This window comes from Zophobas morio, unplaced genomic scaffold (genome assembly GCF_036711695.1).
Source record: "Zophobas morio isolate AGI-343-1 ecotype UQ-CSIRO unplaced genomic scaffold, CSIRO_AGI_Zmor_V1 ptg000004l, whole genome shotgun sequence".
NCBI lineage: Eukaryota > Metazoa > Arthropoda > Insecta > Coleoptera > Tenebrionidae > Zophobas > Zophobas morio.
The window spans coordinates 5,401,477-5,429,227 of record NW_026972109.1 but is presented as its reverse complement, the minus strand read 5'-3'; the positions used below and the strand labels follow the sequence as shown (position 1 = coordinate 5,429,227).

The 27,751-nt window shown below is 41.0% G+C and overlaps 7 protein-coding genes across 9 annotated transcripts; 4 read left to right on the top strand and 3 right to left on the bottom strand.

Annotated features, from left to right (window-relative positions):
- Positions 1 to 117: 117 nt before the first annotated feature.
- Positions 118 to 2,368, bottom strand: LOC135134369 (replication protein A 70 kDa DNA-binding subunit-like). The gene is made up of 9 exons (XM_064063026.1): positions 2,259 to 2,368; positions 1,964 to 2,208; positions 1,518 to 1,917; positions 1,263 to 1,467; positions 1,099 to 1,211; positions 822 to 1,048; positions 520 to 769; positions 285 to 479; positions 118 to 239 (listed from the first exon to the last, which is right to left on the bottom strand). Exons 1-9 carry the CDS (start codon positions 2,295 to 2,297, stop codon positions 138 to 140), a joined length of 1,776 nt encoding a protein of 591 aa, XP_063919096.1. The 5' UTR covers positions 2,298 to 2,368; the 3' UTR covers positions 118 to 137.
- A 224-nt stretch (positions 2,369 to 2,592) lies between these two features.
- Positions 2,593 to 8,649, top strand: LOC135138745 (RNA polymerase II-associated protein 1). The gene is made up of 10 exons (XM_064068748.1): positions 2,593 to 2,780; positions 2,836 to 3,505; positions 3,548 to 3,679; positions 5,889 to 6,260; positions 6,315 to 6,728; positions 6,780 to 6,999; positions 7,047 to 7,189; positions 7,243 to 7,813; positions 7,862 to 8,228; positions 8,276 to 8,649. Exons 1-10 carry the CDS (start codon positions 2,657 to 2,659, stop codon positions 8,632 to 8,634), a joined length of 3,372 nt encoding a protein of 1,123 aa, XP_063924818.1. The 5' UTR covers positions 2,593 to 2,656; the 3' UTR covers positions 8,635 to 8,649.
- A 60-nt stretch (positions 8,650 to 8,709) lies between these two features.
- Positions 8,710 to 10,723, top strand: Prp19 (Pre-RNA processing factor 19). Its single transcript, XM_064068711.1, has 5 exons — positions 8,710 to 8,802; positions 8,939 to 9,088; positions 9,137 to 9,618; positions 9,673 to 10,400; positions 10,464 to 10,723. The coding sequence occupies exons 1-5, from the start codon at positions 8,784 to 8,786 to the stop codon at positions 10,606 to 10,608; spliced, it is 1,524 nt and encodes a 507-aa protein (XP_063924781.1). The 5' UTR covers positions 8,710 to 8,783; the 3' UTR covers positions 10,609 to 10,723.
- A 68-nt stretch (positions 10,724 to 10,791) lies between these two features.
- Positions 10,792 to 14,826, top strand: LOC135138702 (E3 ubiquitin-protein ligase TRIM37-like). Of its 3 annotated transcripts, none has more exons than XM_064068687.1 (12): positions 10,792 to 11,033; positions 11,214 to 11,479; positions 11,674 to 11,884; positions 11,934 to 12,460; positions 12,507 to 12,686; positions 12,744 to 13,097; positions 13,146 to 13,389; positions 13,435 to 13,549; positions 13,598 to 13,669; positions 13,777 to 13,959; positions 14,005 to 14,097; positions 14,146 to 14,826. In XM_064068687.1, the coding sequence occupies exons 1-12, from the start codon at positions 10,983 to 10,985 to the stop codon at positions 14,610 to 14,612; spliced, it is 2,763 nt and encodes a 920-aa protein (XP_063924757.1). In that variant the 5' UTR covers positions 10,792 to 10,982; the 3' UTR covers positions 14,613 to 14,826. The 3 variants fall into 3 exon arrangements, with proteins under 3 accessions (XP_063924757.1, XP_063924771.1, XP_063924765.1); XM_064068695.1 differs by lacking the exon at positions 10,792 to 11,033 and adding an exon at positions 11,064 to 11,167; XM_064068701.1 differs by lacking the exon at positions 13,598 to 13,669.
- On the bottom strand, positions 14,809 to 16,428 carry LOC135138734 (tektin-1). Its single transcript, XM_064068721.1, has 7 exons — positions 16,291 to 16,428; positions 16,147 to 16,246; positions 15,848 to 16,102; positions 15,550 to 15,797; positions 15,282 to 15,504; positions 15,018 to 15,236; positions 14,809 to 14,972 (listed from the first exon to the last, which is right to left on the bottom strand). Exons 1-7 carry the CDS (start codon positions 16,356 to 16,358, stop codon positions 14,835 to 14,837), a joined length of 1,251 nt encoding a protein of 416 aa, XP_063924791.1. The 5' UTR covers positions 16,359 to 16,428; the 3' UTR covers positions 14,809 to 14,834.
- Positions 16,429 to 16,472: 44 nt separating this feature from the next.
- On the bottom strand, positions 16,473 to 21,789 carry LOC135138693 (uncharacterized). The gene is made up of 7 exons (XM_064068675.1): positions 21,538 to 21,789; positions 21,283 to 21,491; positions 21,038 to 21,235; positions 20,720 to 20,986; positions 16,783 to 20,672; positions 16,663 to 16,734; positions 16,473 to 16,615 (listed from the first exon to the last, which is right to left on the bottom strand). Exons 1-7 carry the CDS (start codon positions 21,552 to 21,554, stop codon positions 16,538 to 16,540), a joined length of 4,731 nt encoding a protein of 1,576 aa, XP_063924745.1. The 5' UTR covers positions 21,555 to 21,789; the 3' UTR covers positions 16,473 to 16,537.
- Positions 21,790 to 21,848: 59 nt separating this feature from the next.
- On the top strand, positions 21,849 to 23,254 carry LOC135138739 (peroxisomal targeting signal 2 receptor). The gene has a single exon (XM_064068735.1). It carries the CDS (start codon positions 21,952 to 21,954, stop codon positions 22,897 to 22,899), a length of 948 nt encoding a protein of 315 aa, XP_063924805.1. The 5' UTR covers positions 21,849 to 21,951; the 3' UTR covers positions 22,900 to 23,254.
- The last annotated feature ends 4,497 nt before the right edge of the window (positions 23,255 to 27,751 follow it).

The window sequence follows — 27,751 nt, the reverse complement described above, 5'->3', positions numbered from 1 at the left end:
CCGCCACAATATAACGGGTTGCCAACTGAAACGTGCAAAAGCGCAAGATTTGATTGGCACGCATGCGCATTAATATCTGTCAATAAAAAATGGTTTGAAAAACGAACAGAACTCTAATTTATTTAAATTTTGACAAATCATCCACGTAATTCTTCGATTTTCTTGATTAAATAGGCGTTGTGGTCCTCGAAAGTTATCGGGGAGGTGCTAACAACGATCATTCTTAGCTTCTGCTCGTCCTGAAATCTTAAACTAGTTGATTGTTAATTAGGCGAAAATCTTACGTTGTAGGACTCCATTTTGGCTCTTATTTTAAACAGGAATTGTTTGAATTGCACTTCGTCGAAAAGTTTGCCTACGCTTTCCTGGTCGTGCTCCATGGCCTCACCTATCTCTTGGGCGGTTTTTGCGAGAATTTTTTCGGCTTCCGCGGAAAACAGCGTCACCCATTGGCTGCCGCTCATATCGGAAACGTTCATCTGGCGAGAAATTAAGCAACAATGCGGAATATAAACCTACCGAAACCAAGAATCTGTATTTAAATTCTGGATACTCTCTGTTGCATTTTTCGCAACGGAACATCCCGTTTTCTAGATCTATGACTTTTTTCTGGCATTCTGGGGTTGGACAGGATTTGTAGACAGCTCTGTCTACACGGATTAGAAGAATTGTGGCGTAAGTCTGGAAATAGAATCCTTGATCGCCGTGGTCTTGACTATAACGTTGGGCTTCTTTGAAAGTCATCCATGGAACGTTACCAATGGTTGTTCTATTAATAATAAGAAAAATGCAGCTGCAGAGAAATTAATTTCATACAATACTTAGCGCTGACGTTGTTAAATTCGATTTGATTTCCATCTAAATCGAACCATTTTCTCAATTTATACGCGTCTGGAATATCTGGGTTAACTTTAAGCAGACTACCCATAACCGGAGTTATTGTTTTGTTTCCGCGAAATTCGCAAATTTTAGCATTTTTGAGAGAAACGACCGGCTGATCAGAGTGATTAAAAGACTCAGCATTCATCCCCCATAAAGTCAAACAAATCTAAAACAATAAAAACACATACAAACGAGCAAAGCGACCTCAATACCCACCCCTGTTTTTGATTGGTCAACCAACAAAACTTCTTTTTTCTTCAAGTCACGATTGGTGGATTTAGACGTAAAGGTTTGAAGTTCAGAGACAGACTTACAAACCGCAATTACATCTAAAATTGCGTTAATCACAGTTTTGTTCAACTTAAATTAAAAATTCATACCGACGATAGTTCCGCCGACCATCGCAGCAACTTTATCAAGCGTAGTAAAATTATAGTTGACTTTGGGTATCAAGAGATCGTCGTCCAAGCACTCCTCGACTTGCGTCTCGGGGGTCGTGGTCATCTCAAAGTCGTGTTTTAAGTTACAAAACTGGCGATTGATTGGTTGCAAAAGACACCTACTAATATAATAAACTTTATCAACCTACAAGTCTACAATGTTAAACAAACGAAAATAACTAAATCCGTCTTTACGTTTAAACACTCATAGAATTTATCTGCCAGTTCTTTGAACGCTGTACATCTGATTTCACCGCTTCTGTCGACCAAATCACAACTAAACAATTTTCCTTCACCTCTGGAGTTACACCAGTGACGAATGGAAGTTTTATTGATAACTCTCGCTTTAATAATCCAGTTGTTGTGAAACGGATTGAGACTAGCAATGGGGCTGATTGTTTTCGTGTCCCCAAATAAGTCCCCATTCTCATTTTTGCGGCGGTATAGAGTGATTGAAGAGCCGGCAAAATTTGAACTGTCTGAACTTTGAGAAGTTGGAAACTCATTGTCAGTTAATGTGGTTGGATCTCCAATAGTGCGCCCTACAGTGCGTCCTTCATAAATCAGCTCAAGTTCCAAAATAATTAACACGCGCCTGTAAACAATAGTTAAAAATGGAATAACAGCGAAAGCGATAATACATGTCACGCTTGTCTTTACTCCTAATGACGTTGGAAAAATAGCGGATTAGTTTGATGACCGAGTACAGTTCCAGCGCATCTTGATTGTTCGCAGGAACAGTAAACATTGCCACGTTTATTTTATATTTTCCATCAGAAAGCAGGAGTCTCAGGCGTTCACTATCCTTAATGTTGTTAGAAACCATTTTTTTGCTTCCCAAAACTTGAAGTACAGGGTATGGAATGGTGGCACCATTCATAATTTTCTGGAAATTAAAGAAAAGTAGAAACCCGTTTAAATGAGGGGTAAGGGCACCTCGAGAACACCCTCACTGAGTATGCAATCGCGATTCATTGTTACTGGCGGAATTTTTCCTTTTCTCTCAAATTTAACACTGACAAAATTCAACTTTAATTTACCGCAACTTTGACAAGTGAGCAGGGGGGGCAACTGAAATTTCAGCCGCACAATTAATTAAATAATTGTTGTAATAATGCAATGCTATTAGTATGACGGTTCAAACTTCAAAGAAATGTTGCAGTTAAAGCCAGTGATTAAAGCCTCAAACTCAAAGTTATTTTTTCTGGAATGCTTTTAAGAAATTTTTTTGCCAACCCAACAAAAAATAAATCACTGTTGTTTAGTGAGATGCAATGGGTAGATGATTCAAACACCGATTAATTATTAAATTTAAGTTAAAAACAAAAGTGAAAATGTATTCTAGACCAACCCCCCGTGAAACCGACGAAGATCTTCTTCGTCTTCAAGAAGAATTTGCTCGTCAACACTCCGAAAACAAAGTCAAGTTGGCTGCGACTGTAGTCAGTGAAAAGCAAGGTTAGGTTTGTTTATTGTATTTTTCAGATTGTTACACCTAAGTGGCTCTTTTCAGATGAAAAACCTCAGTCTAGTAGTGACCCCAATGATATTCAAGACCAGCTGGCTAACACTTTCGAAGCAATTCCTGACCACAGCAACCTGGGGAGTATTATCGAGAAAACCCCCCAAACTCACACTTTACCGCGCTTGAACTTTAACACAAACCGCGGTTTTCCGGCACCTAAGCGTAGAGACGCTGGTGTAGACAGTGCACAAGGCAGTGGGAGTATTTTTGCCAAGCAATTTAAGCGCGTGAAAAAAAGTGAAGATGTGAAAATTTCTGAAGAAAGACTGCCAAGTCAAAGTTTTGTTGTAACAGGAAGCGAAAGAAACGACATTCACGAAGAAAATATTAAAAAAATGAAAGAAATGTCAGAGAAAGAGATTTTAGAGGAGAGACAACGCTTGATGGAGACAATGGATCCGGCGATTATCGCGTTTTTGAAAAATCGTCGCCAGAAAGTGGAAGCTGCAGTAAAGGATAATAGAAATCCAACGATTGAGGAGCAAAACGCAGCTGCGCGCAATATGGAAGTTGAGGATATTGACACAACTACCGAAATTTTGAAAAATCCAGACGCGGAAAAATGGCTCAATTTTAAAGTCTTTGAAAGTAGTAAGTTGGCGTGGATGAAGGGGGTGGAGGTACCGAAAATTGAAAAAAGTAGAAGTTATGAGGCCAGGTAGATATTTAAATTGGGGGTTGTTACTTTTAATGGTTGTAGATTTGATTTTGAAGGGTGGTTGTTGCCATACAGTGAACAGGAAATCACTGAGAAATCTAGGGTTTTGTATCATCATGGTGATGAGGCTGGTAGACCTGGCTATACTTTGCAGGAGTTGTTTCAGTTGTCAAGGTATGTGTTAAGGGCGATTTATAAACTTGGCGTTGACGTTGCTGTTCGCCGTTGACATTGCTGTTCGCCGTTGACGTTGCTGTTCGCCGTTGACATTGCTATTCGCCGTTGACGTTGCTGTTCGCCGTTACGTTGCCGTTGACGTTACATTTTCAGCCAATCAAATTGAGGTAGTGTGACAACTTGAAGGAAAATCCCCTGAAGTAAGGGGGACATTTTTCTAGTTGACAGGACTAAATCCACGAAAATTAAATTTTTATAGAGACAATGAGGTCCACTAATATTACGCCAACTAGTAGGGCTTATAGTTTGCCCTTTTTTCTTAATACATATGAATAGTCTTTCTTGTAAAGAAATAAGCAATATAATAATAAATTTGCAATTAGACTCCACCCCTGGGTCTGACAATGAATGAGATCGAGACGGATGGGTGGAGCTTCTCTTTTGGTTTTCATTTCTAATTAATCCATTTAGTTTTCTTTGTATAACACGATTACTTAACAAGATATTTCACATGGCAATTTCTCGTAGAAAAATAAGGATTTTACAATTAAGCCCCACCTCTCGGCTTACGATGAATAAAAAAATCATCAGAATTAGGATAGGGCGGGTGGGCGGGGCTTATATTTTGCCTTTTGTCGAATGAAAACTTCATTACTATTTAGATCAGGGCAGGTATGGGTGGGGCTTAATCTTTGGCTTTATTTTTTTCTTAATTTAGTACATAGTATTCTTTGAATAACACGATACTCAAAAATACGTCTTACGTGGTAATTTCTTGTAGAGAAATAATAAGGATTCTGTAATTAAATTCCGCTACTTTGGCTCTCGACGATTAAAAAAACGATTAAACATGCTTTTAATTTCTCGTAGAGAAATACGGATTTTGCAGTCAAGCTCCGCCTTCTTGGCTCACGACGAATAAAAAAAAATCATCACAATTGAAGTAGGGTGGGTGAGCGGGGTTCTACTTTTGCCACTTTTTTCTTAATATATGTAGTCATCTTTTCACGACAAGAGAGGTAAAACATCTTTAAAGTGGTAAATCTTTGTAGGAAAACATCGATTTTGCAATTAGGCTCCGCCTCTCGGTCTGACAACGAATGAGATCGAAACGGATGGGTGGAGCTTCTCTTTTGGTTTTCATTTCTAATTAATCCATTTAGTTTTCTTTGTATAACACGATTACTTAACAAGATATTTCACTTGGTAATTTCTCGTAGAAAAATAAGGATTTTACAATTAAGCCTCACCTCTCGGCTTACGACGAATAAAAAAATCATCAGAATTAGGATAGGGCGGGTGGGCGGGGCTTATATTTTGTCTTTTTTTCTTAATATACATCTCCATCTTTTCACAATAAGAAACTTAGAACATGGTTAAAATTGTACATTTTTGCAAGGAAATATGGATTTTGCATTTATGGGGCGGAGGCTAATTGTAAAATCGTTATGTTCTTATTTTCCCTTTTAAACATGTTTTAAGTTTCAAGTTGTGAAAAGATGTCTGCACATATTAAAACAAAAAGACCAAATGTAAGCCCTCCCACCCACCCCATCTCAATTGTGATGAATTTTTTTTTCTTAGAAACTTGAAACACGTTTAAAACGGTAAATTTTTGTAAGGAAATACGGATTTTCTTATATTTTGCCTTTTTTCTTAATATACGTAGTTGTCTTTTCAGAACAAGAAACTTAAAACATGTTTAAAAGGGTAAATTCTTGTAGATTATGTTGCAAATAATCCCCGTCTCTTGATTTAACAACGAATGAAAAATTAATCACGATTGAGAATTGAGATCTGGTCGCGAATGGGGGCCTAATCTTTGGCTTTATGTTTTTGCTTAATGTACATAGCATTCTTGGAACAACACGATACTCAAAAACATGTTTTTAATTTCTCGTTGAGAAATAAGGATTTTGCAGTTAAGCTCCGCCCTCTTGACTCACGATGAATAAAAAAAATAATCACAATTGAGATAGAGTGGGTGGGCGGGGCTACATTTTGCCCTTTTTTTCTGAATATGTGTAGACTTATTTCGACAACAAGAAAGTTAAAACATGGCTAAAATGGAAAATTTTTAGAGTAATCAACTTAAATCCTCCACTTTTCTTCTACAACCACGTAAAAGTTACTTCAATGTCAACAGCAAATTTATAAATTCCACTTTAATTCCATAGTGAGTCAATTATTGAAATACATCTTGCAGGTCAAATGTCATTCAACAAAAAATAGTCGCCTTAAACACGATTGCCAACATTTTGGAATTACAATCCACGGGAGTGTATGATGACGTAATTGAGTTACCCATTGAACAAATTTTTTTCGTTTTGCGATTTTGCCTAGATGATAATACTCCAGCGGTCCTCAACGCGGCTATAAAAGCTATGAGGAATTTGTTTTCTAGCAAAGTGGACGAAACCTGTCTTGATTGTCTTCTAGGATTTGGATTAGGTCGAATTCAGCCGATTTTAGCGGTTGATAATGACCCGGAAGATGATGATAGAGTCAACGACCAACAACTGGCAGAAACGAATTTAGTTAAATGTTTAGCAAGAACGGAAATTTTGGCCAGAATACGGTACCTATTTGCATTAACAATTATTAAAAATAATTTTGTTTTTTTTTTTTTAAGATACGTCATAAATACAGTGCGTCCCAGTCTTGAAACTATTGTTTATTGCATGGATATTTTGATTCGTTTGTCTCGAGATTCTCAGTTCATTTTCACCAGACTTTACAAGTGTGAAAATCTTATTTCGAGTATTGTTAGTAATTTTGTCCCAAACACACAAAGTAGCAGTTCTGACCCATCCTCTCCCTATGGTTTACCGCTTATTCAGGCTTTGAAACTTCTGCGGGTTTTGGCTAGTCGCAGCCAAACAATCGCAAGCGACTTAGTGGGGAAGTACCGGGTCATGGACGCCATTTTATCCTATTTATCCACAAATCAATACTCCATGAACACCAACGGACTCAAACTACAAACTGAAAGTATGCATTTGTGGTCAGTTTTTGTTCACTATGGGTTGGCAATGGAACATATTGAGTGAGTTTCACATAATATACATAGAAATATCGTTTATTCCACGATTTTTAGAGTTCTGCAGCCAGTTTTAATCGAACTATTAAATTATCATTTAAAAAATACCAACTTTGACATGTCTACAACCTACGTCCGACAGGGTCACGTGTCCGCACTTCTAATTTTGATTGGTGGTTGCTGCAAACGAGTGACATTAGTGTCGCCATTTTTAAGCACACTGCACTCTTGTATGACCAAGTGGTTCAAACAGTTCATGACTTTGAACGAATTTACAGTAAGTTTGAACTAAATTAGTTGAAGTGTTTACATATTTGATTGTAGTGTGGCAAACTCCAAATAATAGCTTCTATGTTTTACTGTCTAGCGATGTTAAGTAAAGCGACCGAACTTCCAGCAGATGTCGCTACAATAATTTGTGAAGTTTTAAAATCGCAGGGTTTTAAAACTGTGACTAAAACTATAACGTACGTAAATCATTTGCTACAATAATTTGATTTATTATTGACTTAATTTTTAGAAATGGTTCAATGTTGCTGAATAATTATGAACCACATAAAACTAGCCCCAATTTGAAGAGTCTAGAGGCGGCTGCTTGGTACACGTCTGAACACGTGGTGCCCTTAATACAGTCAAACAGTCCGCTACCTTTTCTGAGTGCTTTATCTAATTTCGTTGAGGCGTGTTCTGACAATGACTTAAAATTAGCATTTCTGAGTGACAACAATATTGGAAATTACTTAAGCGAGATGAGACACTTGCATAAGTATTATCTCACAAGCCACTGGTTTACTAGGGTTGAAAGTAACTTAATTATGAACATTTTGAAGTGTTCCATAGTTGTCAAAAATAGTCTGGATACTCGACCTTTCTATGAAGTGGGAATTAAATGTTTGAGTATATTTACAACCGAACAAAAAACAAACATTGAATATGTTCTCAAAAATATAGTTTTGAGTCCAGAGTTTTATCCTAGTGATGTTTTCATGCGAAATTTGAGCCTAGAACAAAGGAGTGACTCTATAGCTACATCACTCGAAAATTTGAATGATATTTTAGAAGTGTATACACGCGTCTTGGGTTTAAAAATTGTAAGTATATACCCAGTGTTACAACCTAAAAGAAATAAAAGTTTGTAGGACGTACCAACCTTCACCACGAATTTATCGTTAGACTGTAATCAAGGAAACGTGATCCCTATTGACTGGATTTACACTCCAATCATCGTTCTCTACTCCAACCAACAACAAAATAAGCAAAACCCGACCGAACAGGAGCAAGTTTTCATCATCCGGAATTGTTTACGTTGGATTTTAATCTATGAAACGTATTTTTCGGAGTTGGCTTGTGCTATAAATCCGACTGATCGTTTTTGCCGCATCGCCTGCACATTCCTCGGGAGTGACAACCTATTCCTAATTGACGAAATCCACAATTTGCTTCAGTTGTGTCTAAACAATATCATGAAGTCTGAAAAAGAAATAAATTTTAATAAGGAAATACAAGGTAAGGGGGTGAAAATTGAAGTTTGATTTGTCAAAATGGTCTTGCAGGATTAACCAGTTTCCAAGATTTTTATACGCAGTTGTTGGAACAGTACCAAGGGGTTAGTTATGGAGATGTTTTGTTTGGTAACTTTGTTTTGGTGCCGCTGGCTCAGCGACACTCGCTAAAGTGGCGAAAAACGCTATGGTCTGAGTATTTAGGGGTTGTAGAGATGTTTAATGTGACTGTGGAGCAAAGTGTGTGTCCTTTGGAAGGGTTTTTGGAACCAGAAGAAGACGATTTGTCGTTACTGAAATGTTATAGAAGGGCTATTGTAAATAATAGTGTTAGGCAACATTCTATTTTGTATAAAGTGGCAAAACATCATGTGGAGCAGTTTGTTGCAAAAAAGAAAAATAAAGGATGATTTTTTATTAATTAATAGTTGTGATTTTATTCAGTGATACCAATTTATGTGCACGAATTTACTAGTGGCGACAGTGACTTTTGCATTGTCACTTTACGTTGGTAGTATAAGTCACTAGCGTTCGTTTGACTGCCGAATGGTCAACGAAAATGGCGTTGTGTTGTGCCCGTAAGTATTTTATTTATACGAATACATAATTCAATTACTGTATCAGTCGCACACAATTTATCAGTCCAAAATTTAACCACAACACAAACTTCATTCATTTCGTTCCATTCACACAATTCGTTTTGCCGGCTTTTAGTGTCAAACGAGGTGCCAGAACATCCCGTCGTTTCCCCTTCTTCGGGGGCGATTTTCGAGAAGCGGATGATCGAAAAGTACATCCAAGAACACGGAAAGGACCCCATCAGCGGTGAAGAACTTTCAGTCGAGAAACTAATCGAAATAAAAAGTAAGTACATAACCTCAATCTACACCAATGTCAACGCCAATTCCGCAGCACCACCAATCGTCAAGCCCAAACCCCCCAGTGCGACAAGTATTCCAGCCACTCTAAAACTGCTCCAAGATGAATGGGACGCCGTCATGTTGTACAGTTTCACTCAGCGACAGCAGCTGCAGACAGCTCGACAAGAACTCAGCCACGCTCTATACCAACATGACGCCGCTTGCCGAGTTATCGCTCGTCTTAATAAAGAAGTGACGGCCGCGAGAGAAGCGCTAGCCACTTTGAAACCTCAAGCTGGTATCACGACCGTGCCGCAACCGGCGGTGGCTGCGGAAGCCGGCGGCGTTGCCAACCAACCGACAGAACAAGATGGATTGACAGAAGAAGTGATACAAATATTGAAGGAAAAGGCTACAGTGTTGACACAAGAAAGGAAACTGACACAGGAGAGGAAGAAGAGAGGAGAGACGGTTCCAGAAGAGCTGACTGTGCAGGAGCAGATACAAGCATTCAAGACATTAGCATCACATCCAGTAAGTATTAAATAACGAAAACTTGTCAAACTTGACTTGTTTGTGCTTGTTTAGGGTTTGCATTCCGCCAGTGTGCCCGGAATTCTCGCCCTCGACGTCCACAAGTCCGACACCAGCAAGATTCTCACGGGCGGCAATGACCGAAACGCTACCGTCTTCAATAAAGACACTGAACAAGTTGTCGCCATTCTTAAAGGCCATACAAAGAAAGTTACTAAGGTTATTTATCATCCTGACGAAGATCTTGTTATCACCGCCTCACCCGATTCTACAATTCGCGTATGGAATGTTCCGACGTCCCAAACTACTCTACTTTTACGTGCTCACGAAGGTCCTATTACCGGATTGTCACTCCATCCGACCGGAGATTATGTTCTATCGACTTCAGAGGATCACCATTGGGCGTTCTCGGATATCCGATCGGGTCGACTGTTGACGAAAGTTGCCGATCAGACGGGTGTACCACTGACGACTGCCCAGTTGCATCCCGACGGGCTGATTTTCGGGACCGGGACTGCGAATTCGCACGTGAAAATCTGGGATTTGGAGGAGCAGAGGGACGTTGCGAACTTCACGGGACACTCGGGGGCTATTACGTCGATTTCGTTTTCAGAAAATGGGTACTACTTGGCAACTGCGGCGGACGACGCGTGCGTGAAGTTGTGGGATTTGAGGAAGCTGAGGAACTTTAAGACGTTGCAGTTGGATGAGGATTATCAGATTAAGGATTTGTGCTTTGATCAGAGCGGGACGTACCTCGCCGTGGCGGGAACGGACGTACGGTGAGTGGAATGAACTACTTTAAAATTTGGTTGGAAATTTGGTTTAATTTTGTTTTGTTGCAGAGTTTATCTTTGTTATCAATGGGATGAACTGAGGGTGTTCATGGACCACACGGCCACCGCGACAGGGGTCAGATTTGGCAAACACGCACGATTCATAGCGTCCACTTCCATGGATAGAACTTTGAAATTGTATGGATTAGAATAAAATACAAGTAAAACGCGTAAAAAGTAATTATGTTGTCTTGCAATGTTTATTAGAAATACAGTAAACTTATGTTAATAATAATTTTAATTTTACTTTAATAAAGTGGTTAAATCCCGTTTGATTTTTTTTTTTTTGCGTTGGACGTATATGGCAGTGGTCGATCCCGAGTCGGTGACCGTAACCACTTCCCACGCTGACATCTGTCAAAAACCAGTTGATTGCCCCCGCACGATTTTCTAACTGTATTTTCCTTTGTTCGCTGCATTTTGAATTGTGGAATGTTTAATGGGAACACCGTCGTAGTCTCGTAGTGGCTGCGCGACTCGCACGGGCCCCCTCGACGTTTCCGGAATTCCCGAAATTCCGCACTCAAAATGGCCACTAGGAACAAATCAGGAAGCAAACATGACGACCAAAGCGTCGAGGTTAGTATTTTCGAAAAACCGTGGTTTCCTAGGTCCCTGTCTTTGTCAAACCCAACGAAATTCGAACCGTCAAGGTCCAGTCAAAATCGGTAGTTCCCGTTAAGATGGATTGTTTCAGCAATGGCTCGGAATCAGTAAGAAGCGCGAGAAACCCCCTCACGTTCTTGTCTCTTTTTCCAGACTCTGGCTGAAGTTTTTCGATGCTTTATCTGCATGGAGAAACTGCGAGATGCCCACTTGTGTCCGCACTGCTCCAAGCTGTGCTGCTACGTTTGCATCCGAAGGTGGCTCACTGAGCAGCGGTCGCAGTGCCCCCATTGCCGCGCCTCGCTGCATTTACACGAATTGGTGAATTGTCGGTGGGTAGAGGAGGTGACGCAGCAGCTGGACACCCTGCAAGCCGTTAACCTGAACAGCAGCCGAGGGGATGACAACGACAGAGACAAGTAAGGAACCCCAAAGTAACCCAAGCTTTACAGAAAAACCACTTACAGCAGCGTTTTTACATAGAATTGCTTGTGTTGATTTTTTTATAACATAGCAATAAAAACTTACAGAAAAATAAAAGGCACAAAAAGTAGATATCGTTTCGGTGTTGCGGGGATAATAAATAACATGTGTGGAAATGACGTTCCGCCAGGTGCTCGACCCACTCGGAGAAGCTGTCCGTGTACTGCTGGACCTGCCGCTGCTGCATCTGCCACCAGTGCGCCCTCTGGGGCGGCACTCACTCCGGCCACACCTTCAAGCCCCTCGACGAAGTCTACGAGCAGCACGTGACCCAGATCAAGGACGAAGTGACCCAGCTGCGGCGGCGCCTCATGGAGCTCATCAGTATTGTACAAGAAGTCGTACGTGCCCCCATTCCAAACCCACCCCTTCTCACTGTGTCCTCCTCAGGAGCGCAACGTCGAGTCCGTCCGCTCGGCCAAGGACGAGCGCGTCCGCGAGATCCGCAACGCCGTCGAGCTCATGATCGCCCGCCTCGACTCCCAGCTCAAGACCAAACTGCTCACCCTCATGGGTCAGAAGGACTCGCTCACGCAGGAGACCGAGCAGCTCGAGCACCTGCTGCACGAGATCGAGCACCAGCTGCACACCTGCACCCGCTCGGAGATGATCGCCAAGAGCGGCGAGCTCTCGCGGATGATCCACGCGATTCGGAAGAAACCGATGACGAGCTTCGTGACGGCGCCAGTGCCGGCGGACTTCCACAGCGAGATCGTACCGGCCTATGATAGCAGCACGTTCGTGATGCATTGCTTCTCGCAGCTGCAGCGGAAGGCAGACCCGGTGTACTCGACGCCACTGCACTGCAACGGGTTGTGCTGGAGGTTGAAGGTGTACCCGGACGGAAACGGAGTGGTTCGGGGGAACTACTTGTCGGTGTTCCTGGAGCTGAGCGCGGGATACCCGGAAACGTCCAAGTAAGTCGGGGTGTTGTGGGGATGGTGGTTGATTTAAAGTTTGCAGGTATGAATATCGGGTTGAAATGATACACCAGGCCAGTCGGGACTCCTCGAAGAACATCGTGCGGGAGTTCGCGTCGGACTTCGAGGTGGGGGAATGCTGGGGGTACAATCGGTTCTTCCGATTGGATTTGCTGGCGAGCGAGGGTTATTTAAATGTGGCACTAGATACCCTCGTGTTGCGGTGAGTCATATTGAGTCAAGCTTAAACCAATGGCGTTTACGAAATTTTGGTGTGTAGATTCCAGGTGCGCGCTCCTACGTTTTACCAGAGGTGTCGCGACCAGCAGTGGTACATCAACCAACTACAGACCGTCCAGAACCAGTATATTTCTCAGATTAACGAATCGAAGGAGCGGCTCGCCGCTGAAATTTCCAGAAACGCGGTGGCGGCGACGCTGGGGGCGGCCACACAAATCCCGGACATCGCCACCATCGGGATTGTGAAAAGTATGTACAATATGACGCCGGTGGTGGCCACTGAAACGGGGGATTCGCAGCCGGTGGCGTCCACTTCTAAGAGTAACGTTCCGGAGAAGACGTTCCCCACTGATATTACTACCTTGGCGAAGAATTTGATGAGCAGTGCTAATAGGTATGCATCAGTTGGCGGTACTGGTGTGTTTTAAAGGAATGATTGTAGTAAACAAGGTGCTGGTGGTGCGGGCAACGGTGACGATTGCCCCAACAACGCCAGCAGTTCTTCGTCGGCGACGTCTCTGCAGCCGCAGGTCGTAACTAAGAAGCAAAAGGAGTCCGGAAGGCAACCCGGCGACGGTTTAGTGGAATCACCAAGACACCTATTAGGACTAGGGGTATCGCTCAGTTCGCCTAACCTCCTGAATTCCAACGTTTCCTTCGCTTTGTGTAGCAGCAGCAGCGAGAGTGTAAGTAACTCCGTTTCGCTCTATCTCTGTTTAACGCTAGTGTAGGATTTGAGCGAACCCGAGAACATGATGGAGGAGTTCGAGCCGGCCGAAACGAACCTGATCAGTACAGGGGATAATTCCAACGACGAGAATGACGTGGATGACGAAACCATGTCAGGTAACCATGAAATCCCATGTGTTCCTTGCGTAATTGTGACCTTTAAAGGTAATGGTGACGGACATGCGCTTTACTCACAAAATACTAACAGTCCTACTAACGAAGCAGCCGAAAAAGACGGTAATTCATCCCTTCCGGCAACTCCTTAAAACCAAATCCTTGTACTTGTTGTATTACGTCCATTAAAAATTTACTCGTGGTTTATGTGTTTCGATGTATTTTTATAGGCGAAAATGACGTCGAATACGCCGAATTTTCCATGACGCAGCGCTTAATGATGCGCGATTCGAGTCCTGCAGCTGCAGGCGCCACGGCGTTGTCGCCCACCGAAACTAACTCGTTCGAAGACAAACTCATGCTATTGCAACTATTCGACCGAATCGAGAACTCGCCGCAGGCAACCCCGTCAAGTAGGTACTCAATCGTAGTTTACTTTGTCTAATTTTAATTTGCAGCATCAGCGCCGTCTACAAACCGCTCGCAAAGCGACTTGCCCCCAGTTAGCCTAGACATAGCGCTCTTGGAAAATCTATCCATTAAAAGCGACGGTAAGTACGCATACCTCGTCCGAAACAATCTCATTTCACCGTTGGTAGAACTGCCGTCCCCCACCGTACCTGACATAGCCAATAGGAGAAAGCTGCGCAAGCGCTTCAAAGGTACAACTAACTCCGAAGTGACTAACCCGACGTGGACAGAAACCGTTCCACTAAACACGAAAGAGTCGGTAATGGGACCACTGGAGTCTTTTTTGCGGTCGATTAACTGCTACCCTGAGCACGATCAACACCGTAAGAAAGAATCCACTAAAGAAAAACGACTAAAGAGTTCGGTGCAGATGCCGAAGTACTCTGCGTTATTACAAGCATCCACGCCGCCTCCTTTGGGAGAGAACGTCGACGGGAGCGTGCAACCGTCGTCCTCGAATGGGTTCAGTTGGACGCCGTCTTTGTTGAACCAGCGCAGACCCAACAAAATGAACAAGCTTACTGATCTCAGCAAACCAGAAAAGGAAAACAAAAACGGAAGTGGAAGATCTGATAATCAGCCGCATTCTGCCTAAACGGGGATTTTTTCCTTGCATTTTTTTAATTTATTTAAGTTTTTTTATTTTTTTAAGTTGGTAGCGCCGCAAGGAACTAACGTCGTATTGTACTTAATACATGTTAACGAAAATCATTCCGATAGGAATTAAATTTAACTTATTTAGGCTGTGTACAGTGTGACATGTTAATGTAGTGTAGCTGAGTGGCCCTAAATAAAAATTTAAACCCAAATTGATTTATTAGTACGCATGATAATCCATTCCTTGTCGTAAAGTCATGCAGTCGACTTCGTCAATTTTTAGCGTGTTGGTTTTTACGTTGATATCCTCTTCTAGTTGAATCTGGGTTTTGAGTAAGTATCTGAGAGACGCTTGAGCCTGGAAGCCACATTGAAACGAAAATCAAAACCCAAAGTTACTTACTTCAGCCAGCATGTGTTGCAATTGCGCTACATTCAGTCTGAGTTCGCCTACTTCGTTAACGAGGGACACTTCCACCAGGTCTTTACACAGTTCGATCCCCGGTCGTTGCGCTCTGTTACCCAATCGAGTGTGTGCTAAAGCCATAAAACCCTCCTTTTCCGCAATAGCCTTCTCCAGTCTAGTTATATTGCGCGTCATCTCATTCGCCTGTCGCACAATCTACAAGACAAATTATACCTAACACACAAACCCACCGAATCAAACCTCAAAGTGCTGCGTCTCTAGCTTAGTCTTCGCCTCCTTCACTTCCTCAATTCTCTGTCGGTACGCTTCGTTCACCTTATGCCACTGATCAGTCAAATCCTCAATCACTTGCTTAAGTAAAGTATCAACGTACGACCTCAACTGTCGCGCACTGTTGATTTCTTTGGCAGCTCGTTCGATATTGGCCGTCGTAAACTCTTGCCACTCCTCCGCCGTGACGTTCCTACAACCACAATTCACGTCACTGCACACACAACGACTCACTTACGAAGGATCGAGTGGCGCAAAACCGTGGTAGATGCTCAAGTTGAGATTAGTTTCTTGCAAAGTACGATTATACTGGTCGATTTTCAACACGTTGTGTTTGTCTTCTAAATCTCTATCCATGAAGTAAATCGTCGAGCGCAGACGTCGGACTTGCTCGGTGGCTTGCTCGAGCGTTCGTTTGAGAAGCTTTTGGGCGCCTTCAATCACGTCCATTTCTTTGCGCAGCTCGAGTTCGACTACATCGTGACACTGAAGCAAATTACTAGCGACTGCGCCACTTACGTGAAGTTTGATTTTACCAAGTCGATTCCGATGCGGCCGTCGCGCAGAAGAATACACTTTTGACAAATCTTCATAGCTTGCTCCTTCAGACTCTCCATAGCGTCCAGAATTCGCTCACCGTAAGTCTCCAGGTTGTCGATTTCAATACACACCTCTTTTCGCTGCTTCTGGATTTCGCTGATATTAAATTCTATATCTTTGAGTTTCTCGTCGAGTTTGTGGTCTGCCTCGCGCCGGTTTAGGCGAGTGATTTCAGCGATTTGGTCCCGAAGCTACAAAAAAGTGACAGGTTTGTGGGGACAAAACGGCTACTTACTCGGTCGCTTTCGGCCAAAACGCGATCCGCTAAAGTTTGTTGGTCGTAGCAATTTCGGTAGCGCAACTGTGTGTTTAAGTGCCATTCTTCTAAAGTAAATCTGAAATTTGGGGGTAGTACCACAAATAGTATGACCGGACGTACCTGGAAGGAGGCGGCGGGACGCCAACCAGAGAATAATCTTTCAAACGGGTGTGAATTCGTCGGTTCATTTTGAGGAACTGACAAGCCCGTCAATGTTATGTACGGTAACCAAGATACGAAACGTGGCTTGTCCATGGTCGGAAACAAAGGGATAGGTGAAGTTGGATCAATAAAAACACACCTAGGTATACGATTTTTATTTAAATTAAATAATCAGGTACACTTTCGGTCGCCCTCTTTACACATATCACTGATTGCTGTAGCTTTGAGACGTGGTACAATTAATATAACTAAAACTAAACGTCGGTTTGTCGTTGAAGGTCACCTAAAACAACCCTCACAACACTCATCCCTTCTCTAGCCACAACTTACTTGAACTGAAGTGGTGTAACTTCTCGGATTATCTTTTACTTTGTTTTCGGAGTACGGATCCGACAACCCGCCCTAAAACCTTCTTAGTTAACCACCCCCCCACTGTCTCTCCCCACTCACCTTATTATTAATCTCCGGGAAAATCGTACTCAGGTTAAAGTTAGTCAACGAAGTACCCGCACTATTAATCGGGGAAATCTCAGGATGCTGTATACTGCTCCTCGTCCCTGGAACCGGAGGCAACGGTACCAGGGACGCCAAATCGTTAGGTTTCGTGAAGGGATTTTTACAAGGATACAACTGAGGGGTGGGCGGTTGCAAAAACCCTGTATGAGTGTGAAAATCGTCGGGCAAAATCGGCGAATTGATGGACCCCGGCATGGACAGAAACCCGAAATCGAAACCCGGTAGTTCGTTCGAGTGTTTCCGTTTTGACGATTTTTTGGGAGTCGTCGGACACTGTTGCTCCCGTACGTTCCTGTTCATGTTCTTACTGCAATTCTTGTCTTTGCTCATTGGAGGGAACAAATCGCTGTAGTCGTGAGTCACTTCGTGCATGAAGTTGTAAGTAGACGTGATGGTAGTAGTGGGGATGAAACTATTCGCTGTGTACGTGTTGTTCTGGAACGTACTTTGGAAGTTGTGACTGAAAGACGAGGTTTGGTAGTTTTGATTTTGTTGGATGTAGGTATTATCCTGTGGTAGATCAACCGGGAAATAGGGAATTATATTGTCGTGTAAGAACGACGAAACAGAAATGGTTTTGTTGTTGTAGTTCTGTTGTTTCTTCTGCGTGGTGTCGTTTTGCATCTGGTGACCGATTAGAGCCTCCGCTGAATAACTATTTTTACTAACGGTACGATTTTTCTGACTAGAATCGCAAAATATATCGGTGGTACTATTCGAGTACCCTAACTGCTTCATTCCTTTGCCGGAACTACCTTCAGCTTTGTTTGCTTGTGGATACACTTCTTTGTTCTCTTTTCTTTGACTGGATTTCTGCTGGACTTTCTTCCCAGAAGATCTGTTTCCGCTGTTTCTGCGCGTGGTTGTCCGTGCTGGTACTTCTTTATTATGATCGACGAGTTGACTCACCGATAGGAAGTTACTTTGATTGGTACTTTCGTAGTTCTTCAAGCGTCTGTCTTTCTTGGGACACTTATCTTTCTGTTCGTTGAACGAGAGTGAGTTGCCGAGGGCTAAATCTCCGACTAGAGTTGGTAGAGTCGTGGCGAAACTATGAGGTGGATCTAAGAATTGTGGGATTTTAGTAGGCGACCACGATAATTGGTTGTCTTCGACTTCGTTGCGTTGGTACGAATTGACTGGTGGTACCAACGATAAATCAAGACTCTTCCGGGGTTCTTGGTTAGCGACTTCGTTAGTGTTCGTCGGATACATCGGGTTCGTGTTGAAGTATGTGGTTTGAGTGTTAGTGAAAGTGTTAATTGGGTAAAAGTCAGTTTCTTTCGTGAATTGGGGTAACACATAATCCGCAGGTGTTTGTAACCGGTTATCTGGCGCAGTCATCCAGTTAATTGGTGGTCGACTTTGAACCCCTTTCTTATTATTCTGATTATTATTAAACTTATCCTTTGAATAATTTGTATTAGGGTAGTAATTAGAGTTCGGAAAATAACTATTACCGTCATTCTTTCTATAATCCGCGTAGTTCTCATAATTTAGAGAATAGTAACTCCGATTGTCGCTTTTAGGGATTTCTTTGTAGTAATTTTGGTTAAAGTTGGTATCCGACGTATTACCGTAAGTGTACGTACTACTATTAGTGTACAGCGGCTCTGGATAAGTTTTAATGTTGGCATAAACACACGTGGTACTACCTTTAGGAGGTTCATACGTAAAACTTTTTTGACCGTACGTGTTACCACAAACCGGCTGCTGCTTAGTTTCAAGGTTGCCGACGCTAAGTTTCGGTTGATAATTTAGCGACTGAGCATTGGTACCACCGAAGGTGTGATTGTCGAAACACGGTACCAACTGATTCTTTTCTTGACGGTGTTGTTGATTCTGTTGAAGCGATTGTGACTGTTGAGCTTGTTGCGGTTGAGTCTGTTGGTGTTGCTGTTGGTGTGACGGTTGTGGATGAAGTTGAGTTTGTTGATGAAGCTGTTGTTGATGAGGTTGCTGCTGGTGAGTTTGTTGGTGGTGAGTCTGCTGCTGCTGTTGAAGGGGCTGCTGCTGTTGTTTTTGGTGAGGCTGTTGTGGTTGCAGAGGTTGTTGTTGTTTTTGGTGAGGCTGTTGCTGCTGCAGTGGTTGTTTTTGTTGCTGAACAGGTTGTAGAGGTTGCTGATTTTGTTGGAGAGACTGTTGAGATTGTTGGAGTGAGGGTTGAGGTTTTTGGAGGGGCTGCTGAGATTGTTGGAGAGGTTGTTGGGATTGTTGAAGAGGTTGTTGGGACTGTTGGAGAGGTTGTTGGGACTGTTGAAGAGGTTGTTGAGACTGTTGGAGAGGTTGTTGAGACTGTTGGATAGGTTGTTGGGACTGTTGGATAGGTTGTTGGGACTGTTGGATAGGTTGTTGGGACTGTTGGATAGGTTGTTGAGACTGTTGGATAGGTTGTTGCGACTGTTGGATAGGTTGTTGGGACTGTTGGAGAGGTTGCTGAAGGGGCTGATTTTGCTGCGGGAGAGGTTGCTGCTGTTGTTGAAGAGTTTGTTGCTGTGCGAGAGGCTGCTGTGGCTGCTGGGTTTGTTGAAGCGGCTGCTGCTGTTGCTGGAGAGGAGGTTGAGACTGATGGTGAGACTGTGAAGGTTGTCGAGGCTGTTGGGGTTGTTGGAGAGGTTTTTTTGGTTGTTTGGGGAGCTGTTGCACTTGTTGTTGGGGTTGTGGAGGTCGCTGTTGAACCTGTTGCGTTTCTTGACTTGTTTGATAACTCTGTTGCTGTTTCTCTGCTGAACTATCTTTACTCGCAACACTATGAGTACTGACCACAGTTGATGCCGTGGTTGTCACCATAGTACCCTCAAACGAATTATAAAATCCTCCAATATCCTTTGAAGACAAGAATGAGAAATTATCCAAATTCAAAAGACTCGGAGTTAAACTCTCAGACTGCGTCGGTTTAGTACTATCCATAGTACCGATTTGAAGAAGCGTGGGAGTCTCCCTTTGACTCTCTGTATTATCTTCTTCTGTCACTTCTGCAACCTTCACGCCACCAGTCAAAGTTGACACCAAAGGAAACGCGAGAAGGAAAGCAGCCGTCGGAGACGTACTTTCCGGATTTTGACACCCAGGAGGTACTTGCAAAGAAGCAAACAAATCGTTTGACAACTCTGAGTGATTTATATTCAACTCAATTGGTTCTTCGGGTTTTTTCGTTTCTACTTCATTCGCCTTCTGTGGAGCCTTCTCACTCGTCTTATCTTCACTTGCCTTTTCGTCATCTTTCTCCTTGTTAGCGGTACCCTCTGGTTCTGGCACTTTTTCCTGTTCAGTTGACTCTTTTTCCTTAGCATCACCAGTACTCTCTTCTGCGACTTTGGTCTTCTTTGCTTCAGTTGCCTCTTCTTCAGACAACGGTACTTTCCTTTTCTCCCCCGTTTCCGGTACTTCCTCTTTTTTATTACTCTCTTTAGCGACGCTTTTTTTCTCTTTAACCACTTTCGGTTCGGATTTTTGTAGTACTACTTCTGCGTTCGAGTACCTCGAGGTTAACGCCGGTATTGGTACCTTATTCACTTGGGTGGTTTTCGTTGAACAGTACTTTGGTCGGATTCGAGCCAAAGTTTTAGTGCCGCTCGTCACGATTTTACTCGTTGATACGGTACTACATGGTACGGTAACCGGGGTTTTCGGCAGGAAAATGATAGGTGGTCGAGTTATGATTTGCGGGGCTAGAGGAAGGACGGTTTGTTGTGGTAGTACCGGCATAATGGTACCATTCGCTAGGATTAAAGTACCCGGACCGAGAGCAGACACGGAAGAAACGCTTTTATTGGCCTTTGACGAAACCAAAGGATTTGTAACAAAACCTGAGTTTGTAATAACTGGAAAACAGTTTTTAGATAAAGTTTACATAGACGGTTGAACTCACCTGTAGAAGTACCACCTACAATGTTGTTTGAAGGAGCATTCGTGATGACGTAACACGATTGTGTGACACTAGGTTGTGACAATACTATCACGCATTTGGAAGGTGTTAAAGGCTTTATTTTTTTCTTCTTTATGGGGCGAAGTTTCCTGGAGTCAGACCGATTCAATATCGCCTTTCTATGTTTCGGGGTACTATTCTGGCCCCCTACTTTATTCTGTTTTTTATTTGTAAATTTACTTTGTTTCTTGACGGATGCATCATTTTCTTCTACAAATAATCAGTCAACTAATGTATATATATAAATCATGAAAAATATACTTCCGGCCTCCTTCTTCTGCAGAATTTTTGCCTGCTCTGGCAAAATCCGGTTCGACCAAAATAACGGATTCCTAAACTTTTTAACAAACACACACCCTGGTGGGATTGAAATTTTGGCTTCACGCAATAAAGCACACAGTTGCTCATTTTTACTGAGAAGCCGTCGAATACGATCATGCAATTTTCTGAATTCTTCGCCTGCGAGCAAAAAATGAAACGTTTCCTTGAAAAAAAATCAAACTCACCTTTAACTTTTTTCGCAGAATCGTCGTTACTTTCTGACATTAAAGTCTTAAGTTTGGCTTGAAGTTCCTCAATGTGAGTCGCAGCATTTTTCAAAATGTCGATCTTACTAACGTTAACGGCAGGGTCGTAACATGGTAATACTTTACTTAGGGTCGCAAAGGCATCATTTAGACGATTTCTGCGCTCTTTTTCCCATTCACGGCATTTACTAAAAACATAACCCTCAACTTCGGCAGAAAAAAAAATCAACTCACCTGGTTTCTCTTGGCATAGTTGTAATTAAAATTCACAGGCAACCACATTTTTCGACTTTTGTATAAACTAACACATTGTGGTCTTCACAAATACGAAAAAAATAAAAATATACACATAACCTCACTTTTTGTTGCCTGTCTGTCAATCGACACGAAAAAGTAGTGGTTAATGTTACGCCTTCTCCGGAATTTTTTTCACAAATTATTGTTAAAACGAAACAACATGAAATTACATTTATCTGAATTATAATCGTATGTGATGGTTGTTTTGTATTTATGATTTAGTTTCTTTTAACAATTAAATTAGTGCGTTGCGCGGTGTGCCACTTTAGCCACTTCGACTTTGACACCTGTCAAGTGTCAACCCCCAAATTTTAAATCAAACCCAACTCAAAAATGCCTTAATCGTTGACTATGGCCACATATCTCACCCCAAATCGCCACGGCTACAGCGTTCGCTTTTCCCCATTCACGCCCGATCGTCTGGTGGTGGCAACAAGTCAATTATTTGGCCTCGCAGGTGGTGGCACCCTCTTCATCCTCGACTTAACCCCCGAGGGAAAACTCACCGAAACCCAAACCTACCAGTGGTCTGACGGTCTCTTCGACGTAGTCTGGGCGGAAAACAACCCCTCTCTAGTCGTGAGCGCCTCCGGAGATGGCGGTCTCCAGTTATGGAACCTCTCGTCCCCCAACAACCCCCCTGTCACCTTCTGGGAACACAAAAACGAAGTCTACTCGGTGGACTGGTCTCGAACCCGACAAGACCAGTACATTCTGAGCGCGTCGTGGGACTGCAGCATCAAACTTTGGGACCCTAACCGACAATCATCCATTGGGACGTTCCAGGGGCACTCGCAGCTGGTCTACAGCGCCATGTTTTCGCCCCATATACCGAACTGCTTCGCGTCGGTGTCCGGAGACGGGACTTTGAAGCTGTGGAATAGCTTGAACTCGCAGCCCACGAGCTCGTTCAGGGTGCATGATGCCGAAGTTCTGTCGTGTGATTGGTGTAAATATGACGAGAACATTCTAGCGACGAGCGGGTCGGATGGGTTAATTCGAGGGTGGGATATTAGAAGTTATACTCAGCCCGTTTTTCAGTTAAAAGGGTGCGAATATGCGGTGAGGAGGGTGCAGTTTTCGCCGCATTATGCCACCGTGTTGGCTTCGGTTAGCTACGATTTTACTACGAGGCTTTGGGATTTTAAAAGGGGGTCGGAGGCGTTGGAGACGATTCAGCACCACTCGGAGTTCGTCTACGGGTTGGATTGGAATACTCATAGGAAGGGGCAGGTGGCGGATTGTGGGTGGGATAGCTTGGTTCACGTGTTTAGCCCCAAGTGTCTGGATAATTATTAATTTTTTTCGTTTTAAATTAAGTACTAAACGCTAAGGAGTTCCTAACATTTTAATATGTAAGGCTAGAGATGATGGTTGAATATGTTTGTGGTGACGAGATGGGGGAGTAGTTTAAGCAAAATCGTGTGACGGAGTCTATTTTAAACACAGATGGACATTGTTCGTATTGACGGTGCACATATTTCTTAAAACATGTTGAACTGAAACTTCAAGATTGTACATAGATTGATGTTATTTTTTATTCATGGGTTCTGTATATTGAAAGACTGATGTCTCTAAATTATTTTCAAATATCAGTTGTTCTTTTATATTTTATATTTGTATTAAAATTGTGGAATAAATTTCTAAAAAATGATTATTGGTTTATTTTCCTATAACAAATCACCTTCCTGATCGTGCATACATTCGTATGCTTTCATACCACAAACCGCAGTTTTTTGCAGTGGCCACAATTGGATTTTAGGGTGGCCACACTTTAATCTTAACATGCAAATTATTTAAAACAATTATTTACTAAAAGACGTAAAATCATTTGTTTTTATATTTTATACAAGTATGTGACCACTTAATTTCGGAGAGGATAAACATTTTAATTAAAAAAAAATTGGTCGAAAATTATTTCGACAGAACTTCCTTTGCTTCTGAAGTACAGTGCAACAAATAATGTTTCTCTGAAAAATTATAGAATTAGATTTTGCGGAATTTTTACTTTTTCGCGATAACCTCTATGGAGTAAAACCGAAAAGGTTCCACATTCTTAAAAAAAGACATTTGGGGGTCCCAGAAGGTTTCACATTCAAAAAGACAGCTGGGACCCCCTTGAAGGTTTCACATTCTTAAAAAAGACATTTGGCGCCCCGAGAAGGCTTTACATTTTTAAAAAAGACAGCTGGGCCCCCGAGAAGGTTTCATATTAAAAAAAAAAAAAGACATTTGGGGCCCCCGATAAGGTTTTACATTTTTAAAAAAGACAGTTGGGACCCCCGAGAAGGTATCACACGGTTCACATTAAAAAAAGAAAACATTTGGCACCCCTGTGAGGGTTTTACATTTTTAAAAAAGACAATTGGGACCCCCGAGAAGGTTTCTCATTCTTAAAAAAATACATTTGGGCCCCCGAGAAGGTTTACAGTAAAAAAAAGACAGTTGGGACCCCTGAGAAGATTTCACATTTTTAAATAAAGAGGGACGTATTTTCACCTTTAGGAGAAAGTGGGATAATTTCAACCATAAAAAATTTGTTATGACGTCATAAAAATATATAATACACAATGCGGGAGAAAAATAGAAAAAAAAAAGAAAACAACGAAAGACCAATTTTGGAATGGATTTTTTTTTTTCAAAAAACTAGAGATACATAGAAAGAGAAATGAGAAGAATATTAAAAAACAACAACAAATAAGTGCTGAGAACTAGTTAAATCTTGACAAGAAATCTATAGAAGGAATTGTGAGAAAAAAAAAGGAAACATTTAAAAAATCGAAAAAGTAAACGAATGTCTGGAAATATATTGTTACGAAATAAACCCATACGCTGCTGTCCCGATATGACACCTATGGGTTGTAGTATGTACGGCAGTGATGACTCATTGTCGGTGACGGCGGCCGGGAAGAGCCTGGAAGCGGATGTTGCGACGGGTGTAGTCCAGACAATGGGAGAAGTCTAGTTAAGTCCATTCCAGTCGAGTCGGAATTATTCTGTACGTAATCGCTGTATAGTTAGACCTGTAAGTTGGAATTATTAAGAAATAAAATTGTTGAGTTTTACCCACGTCGATTTTATTCATCGGTCAATGTAACAATATTAATAAAGAGAAAAACTAATCAGGTAAAAAAAAGCATGTGAAATCTGAACATTAGGGAAGATACTGAAAATTTTATGGAGAACAGAAAAAAAAACAACAAAAACTAAAAATTATAAAGAATATTAAAAGAAAGCGGAAAACAATGATATCATGAAGCGATTAAATATTAAAAACCAACCGAAATATAAATATGAAAAGGGAGATGAAATTTTTGCCAAAGATTGGAGAAACATGAACACAAAAGTACTAAAAAATTAATAAAAAAATAAGTTCCTAAAAATAGGTAGGTACATAGTAACAAGTAATCTAAAACAAAAATTGATGTCAAAGAAGAAAAATCGGAGTAATAGAGACACAAAAAGAGAAATAAAAAATTAAAAAAGTAAACGAATATATGGAAATATACTAACAAAGAAAAGGAGAGGTAATATATGTAACAAATGAAAAAAAAATCAAATAAATAATAAAGAGATTTTTTTTTCAAAGAACAAGAGATACATGGAAAGAGAAATGAGAAGAATATTAAAAAACGACAACAAGTAAGTTTTGAGAACTAGTTAGACCTTGACAAGAAATCTATAGAAAGAATTATGGGGGAAAAAAAATTAAAAAAATCGAAAAAGTAAACGAATGTCTGGAAATAAATACAAAGAGAGAAGAACTAATCAGGTAAAGAACGAATAAAATAACAATAATTAAAGTCCCTGATTACGCTAATGGTGAACTGTTATTATGGATCACTACGCATTATGTTTTTGCAAAAATTTGGACGGTTACGGAAAAACTCAAGGCGGATTCGTACACCACACTTATTTTATAAGTGTGGTGTACGAATCCGTGGTGTTATACAATAATATAGTCTTATGACTATATTGTTGTATAACAGTTAAATCAAATAAACATAGAATTTTTTGAAATGACGTCATCAAATTATTGGTGATGATGATTAGCAAAATTTTGGTTAGCATTTAACGATGTACATCATATTTCTAATATACATACAAAATTTGACAGTAATCGGTCCAGCAGTTTCAGAGATTACGTATCTAATAAAAATGGATACAGACGACAGGCAGACAGACAGACGGAAACAGGAAACTATTTTTCTCGTACTCTAGGAGTCATGAAACGTCAAGCAAACATAAAAGTGGCCATTCGTCCGATGGACTGGATGAATATAAAACTAAAAAAGATTTCAAAGCATTCAGTTTTGCAGATTCAAAATTAAATTGCTAAATGTTGTTTTATAATTTTGATTTTTTTCCAAAAATTTTGTTTCTGGTAAAACTCAACACGGAGTCATAAACTACATGTGTAGGCCTATGTTATTTTATACAATTTAAAACTCATTTACTATGTACAATTTTGAAGTGACGTCATCACATTATTGGTGGGGATGATAGGCAAATTTTGGTTAGCGTTTTATCCATCTACATGATATTCCTAATATAAATACAAAATCTGGGACCAATCGGCCCAGTACATTCGGAGATTATCTGTGTAATAAAAATCCGGGACGGCAGAAAGACGGACAGACGGACAGATGGACAGATAAATAGAAACGGGAGACCTATTTTTTCGTACTGTATGGGTCTTGAAAGATCAAGAAAACGTAAAAGTCGGGAGTCTACTTATTAAAAATTGAATTGTTCGACTATACTTTAGATGCAAGGAAAGTTTTTCTAAATAACTTTAGACCAATGTTTATTCTTTGTCATGATTACATATAATACCTACACTATACCGGGTGTTTAGAAAATGGCAGATTAAGTCTTCAGTACGTTATGTACGAGGGTTTCGGGAATTCCAAAAAAAATAAAAACAAAATCAGTCTTATTCTAGCAGCTACTAGACCCCGCCCACCCACCCTCTTTTTTCTTAGAGGGTATCTCATTAGCCAAAATCAGTCTTATCTTACCAGCAGTTTGCGAAAAATATTTATATTTTTTTTAATTCTACGTTTTATTTTTTATTACAGCTACGATAAGTGTCATAATTTTGGTGGGAAGTAGTGATTTTGTTTTGGAACTAATTTGAAATAATCTTTAATTTTGACAAATGTGAAAAAAACTCAAGGGTCTTCTTTTTTGTGAATATAGAAGAATCTTGATGGTTCCTGCTCTGTTATTTTTGAAAAAAGTTAAAGAATCTCAGAAGTCCCTAGCATCGTTTTTAATGTCAAAAAACCTCAGACACCCCTTGTATATCTTTTTTCAAAAATGTGAACGAATCTTGGGCACCCCTGTTGATTTGGTGTTGAATGAATATGAAGAAATTTTGGGCCACCCTGTTGTATTATTTTAAACTAAATCTGAAAGAATTTTGAAGCCCTCTGGTGTTCTGTATTTGATAAAATTTTAAAGAGTCTCAGGGGCACCAGAGGTTTTATTTCAGAAAATATTTGAAAACACTTGACCACTCCTGGCATTTTATTTTTGAAATTTTTTTAAAGAATCTCAGGGGCACCCGTAGTTTGGCTTTGAAAAGAATTTAGAGAATCTTTGGGGGTCCTACTGTTTTATGTCTGAAATAATTGAAAGATTGTCAAGGGTCCCTTGTATTTTTTTTCTCAAGAGGCCCCTACATCATTTTTAATGTCAAAAAACCTCAGAGACCCCTTGCATCTTTTTTTCAAAAATGTGAACGAATCTTGAGCTTGGAATCTTGATTTGTTATAGAATCAACATAAAAGAATTTTGGGCTACCCATTATTTTAAAATGAATTTGGAATAATAAATAAAATTTGATAAAATTTAAAAAAAAATATTTGAAACAGCTCCTGGCATTTTATTTTTGAAAAAAATTTAAAGAATCTTAGGGGCACCCGTAGTTTTGGTTTTAAAAAGAATTTAAAGATTGTCAAAGGTCCCTTGTATTTTTTTCTTCCTTTGTTTACACTCGGGAAGTAAAAAGTCAGTGAAATGGGGAAGGGAGATCGGCGGAGCCAAGTTTATCTTCTTTTCTAGTTTTATGAGCAAGCAGTAGCCCCACCCACCCACCCACCCCTTATTCATTCCAGTGTTAATTCTTAACATTGTTCAGTTCTAT

Excerpts from the sequence above, each read along its gene's own strand:
- LOC135134369 (XM_064063026.1), bottom strand. The coding sequence starts at position 2,297 with ATGAATCGCGATTGCATACTCAGTGAGGGTGTTCTCGAG. Across the intron at positions 1,468-1,517 it reads AATTCTATGAGTGTTTAAAC|GTTGATAAAGTTTATTATAT; the intron begins GTAAAGACGGAT and ends GTAGACTTGTAG. Across the intron at positions 240-284 it reads CCAAAATGGAGTCCTACAAC|GACGAGCAGAAGCTAAGAAT; the intron begins GTAAGATTTTCG and ends TTAAGATTTCAG.
- LOC135138745 (XM_064068748.1), top strand. The coding sequence starts at position 2,657 with ATGTATTCTAGACCAACCCCCCGTGAAACCGACGAAGATCTTCTTCGT. Across the intron at positions 3,506-3,547 it reads AGTAGAAGTTATGAGGCCAG|ATTTGATTTTGAAGGGTGGT; the intron begins GTAGATATTTAA and ends TAATGGTTGTAG. Across the intron at positions 6,729-6,779 it reads TTGGCAATGGAACATATTGA|AGTTCTGCAGCCAGTTTTAA; the intron begins GTGAGTTTCACA and ends CACGATTTTTAG.
- Prp19 (XM_064068711.1), top strand. Across the intron at positions 9,089-9,136 it reads GAAACTAATCGAAATAAAAA|CACCACCAATCGTCAAGCCC; the intron begins GTAAGTACATAA and ends CCAATTCCGCAG. Across the intron at positions 9,619-9,672 it reads AGACATTAGCATCACATCCA|GGTTTGCATTCCGCCAGTGT; the intron begins GTAAGTATTAAA and ends GTGCTTGTTTAG.
- LOC135138702 (XM_064068687.1), top strand. The coding sequence starts at position 10,983 with ATGGCCACTAGGAACAAATCAGGAAGCAAACATGACGACCAAAGCGTC. Across the intron at positions 12,687-12,743 it reads CTAGATACCCTCGTGTTGCG|ATTCCAGGTGCGCGCTCCTA; the intron begins GTGAGTCATATT and ends TTTGGTGTGTAG. Across the intron at positions 13,670-13,776 it reads CGAAGCAGCCGAAAAAGACG|GCGAAAATGACGTCGAATAC; the intron begins GTAATTCATCCC and ends GTATTTTTATAG.
- LOC135138734 (XM_064068721.1), bottom strand. The coding sequence starts at position 16,358 with ATGAACCGACGAATTCACACCCGTTTGAAAGATTATTCTCTGGTTGGC. Across the intron at positions 15,505-15,549 it reads TTTGCGCCACTCGATCCTTC|GAACGTCACGGCGGAGGAGT; the intron begins GTAAGTGAGTCG and ends TTGTGGTTGTAG. Across the intron at positions 14,973-15,017 it reads TGCAACACATGCTGGCTGAA|GCTCAAGCGTCTCTCAGATA; the intron begins GTAAGTAACTTT and ends TGTGGCTTCCAG.
- LOC135138693 (XM_064068675.1), bottom strand. Across the intron at positions 16,735-16,782 it reads TCCCGGAGATTAATAATAAG|GGCGGGTTGTCGGATCCGTA; the intron begins GTGAGTGGGGAG and ends AGAAGGTTTTAG. Across the intron at positions 16,616-16,662 it reads GTTACACCACTTCAGTTCAA|GTGACCTTCAACGACAAACC; the intron begins GTAAGTTGTGGC and ends GGGTTGTTTTAG.
- LOC135138739 (XM_064068735.1), top strand. The coding sequence starts at position 21,952 with ATGGCCACATATCTCACCCCAAATCGCCACGGCTACAGCGTTCGCTTT.